Genomic DNA, 2,032 nt, shown 5'->3' on the forward strand with positions numbered 1-2,032 from the left:
TTGCTAAACAGGCTGCTGTATTTCTCATGATTTAATAAGACAGGTATACTTTCAATCAAACGCTTGACTCGTAGATAATTTATATAAACAGATGGCCGCAAGATTTAAACTCAGTCTTTAGGGAACCATATAACAGTTTAAGCCATTTGGGAGAGAAAGTTTCTATTTATTTAGATTATCTTCAACAATTAGAAATTTCTTCATAAGAATGCTGCTGGATCATTTACTACTTAGTACACAACAATAATTTAAAATTATTCAGTTTCCAGACTCTGTATGCTCACTGTACATGAACTTACATGAATTAGTCAGTTTACTAGGAGGTATTGTTACGGTCAAAAAACACAAAAAAATTATTATCTTCCATAAGCATTTTTTTCCTTTAATATGAGATGTAAGTAGACTATCAACTTTAAGGTCTAAGCAGAAACAATTATCCCAATTTAAAAAAAAAAAAAAACACAATAAGGGCATGTTTTGCAATAATATATGATAAATGTATCTAGAACATGTGTAACAGACTACTTTAAATTAAGTATAGAAACCATTATCCCACTTTAAAAAATTATGAATAAGAAGAGCAAAATGAATCCAGTACTCGCCTTTTTGATCCTGAAGGAACATTAGATATTGAAAGCTTATCAATGTCACTGTACGTTAAATCCTTGATGTTATCTAATGTTTTCCCAGTCCAATTGACAGGAACCAATACCGCAAAAGCGAGAATAGCTATAGGGACAAAGATTTTCAACCTGCATTGGAAATCATGATTAGAGTTGTCTACAAGTACTAGGAAAACTCAAGAGTACTATTGTTTAATTTGCGGGTTCCAAACTTTAAGTGCATGTTTCTATGCAGACTGAACATTATAATGAATAAGCTAATAACTTCTTCATTTTTTCCCTTTATACTGTGCAGTAATATCTGGTGGTCACTGCCAAACAAGTCATAAAAGTGCTATGCTTGAGGATTTGATGACACCACAATTTTAGTATGATACTACAGAAGCATGAGCTCGAACCTTAAGAACTCACCCTAGAAGGTAAATCCTAATGTACACAGCAGAATCGAGCCCTGCATGATCTATGAGCTCCGGTTCTGGCATTCTTAATGCTGCAGGCATCCAATTCCAGAATTTCAAATACGTTCTGAAGTCCAAATTGACAAATTTCGTCACTGAAGGTCCAGAATTCCTAGGGCTTGCTCTTATACCCTTCAGATACCATTTTGGAAAGTACACTCTATCATTGAATGGTTGAAGCCGTAAAAATGCAAAGGCCAAAAGAAATGCCAATGCAGATAGAAGATTGATAGAAGCTGAAACAGAGATATCTTGAACACTAGCCATATCCTTTCACCTGTTAATCAATAAAAAATAGGTCAGTTTTCTTGTTTCTATCCGAAAAATAGTGGAACGTTATAGTTTATGATGATAGGATAGTGATTACAATTTCTAATTACTGATAAAAATGAAGATATTTCACACACTTCATCTACATCTACATCAGTCAACAGAATGAAGCAGATCCATTTGGGTTCGTTCTCCTTTATTTTAAGGGCCACTTGATAGAAATTGAATAGTTTGTCTATTTCAAATAAATGTGGATATTGCCAACAAATGTTATCATATTTCATTGAGACTACTCGAAAAACAATTATAATGTTGAACTCCCTTATACCATATTATAGCAGACCGAACTCAGTCAAAGAACATGCATAAACTCCATCTACAACAAACCTATAGAAGAACACAAAAATCAAATATTTCAATGATCTTATCACACTTTTCCGACGGTACATGCTTTTTTTCTGATCCCAACAGGACAATCTGAGGCAGATTGTATGAAAATTTATCTCAATAAATTGTTGTTACGACTTAATATTATATACGGATGAACAAACACAAAATCAAGCTTCAATTTTCAGAAATCATTCTTCCTAAAAGCCACCCTTAGGTATTTAGAAAAGCTAAAAAAGGCGAACGTTTTTTCGACTTTCAGATTTTGCAATAAAACATGAAACATTTTTTTTT

General features: G+C 33.0%; 1 protein-coding gene across 1 annotated transcript; it reads right to left on the bottom strand.

The window, feature by feature from the left end:
* Positions 1–602: 602 nt before the first annotated feature.
* Positions 603–1,354, bottom strand: LOC111379160 (CSC1-like protein At4g02900; the record flags this gene model as incomplete). Its single annotated transcript, XM_023002496.1, has 2 exons — positions 1,035–1,354; positions 603–752 (listed from the first exon to the last, which is right to left on the bottom strand). Coding segments are annotated over exons 1-2 (464 nt in total), but the record flags the coding sequence as incomplete, so codon positions are not given.
* Between the last annotated feature and the right edge of the window lie 678 nt (positions 1,355–2,032).

This window comes from Olea europaea, unplaced genomic scaffold, assembly GCF_002742605.1.
Source record: "Olea europaea var. sylvestris unplaced genomic scaffold, O_europaea_v1 scaffold19379, whole genome shotgun sequence".
Taxonomy (NCBI): Eukaryota; Viridiplantae; Streptophyta; class Magnoliopsida; order Lamiales; family Oleaceae; genus Olea; species Olea europaea.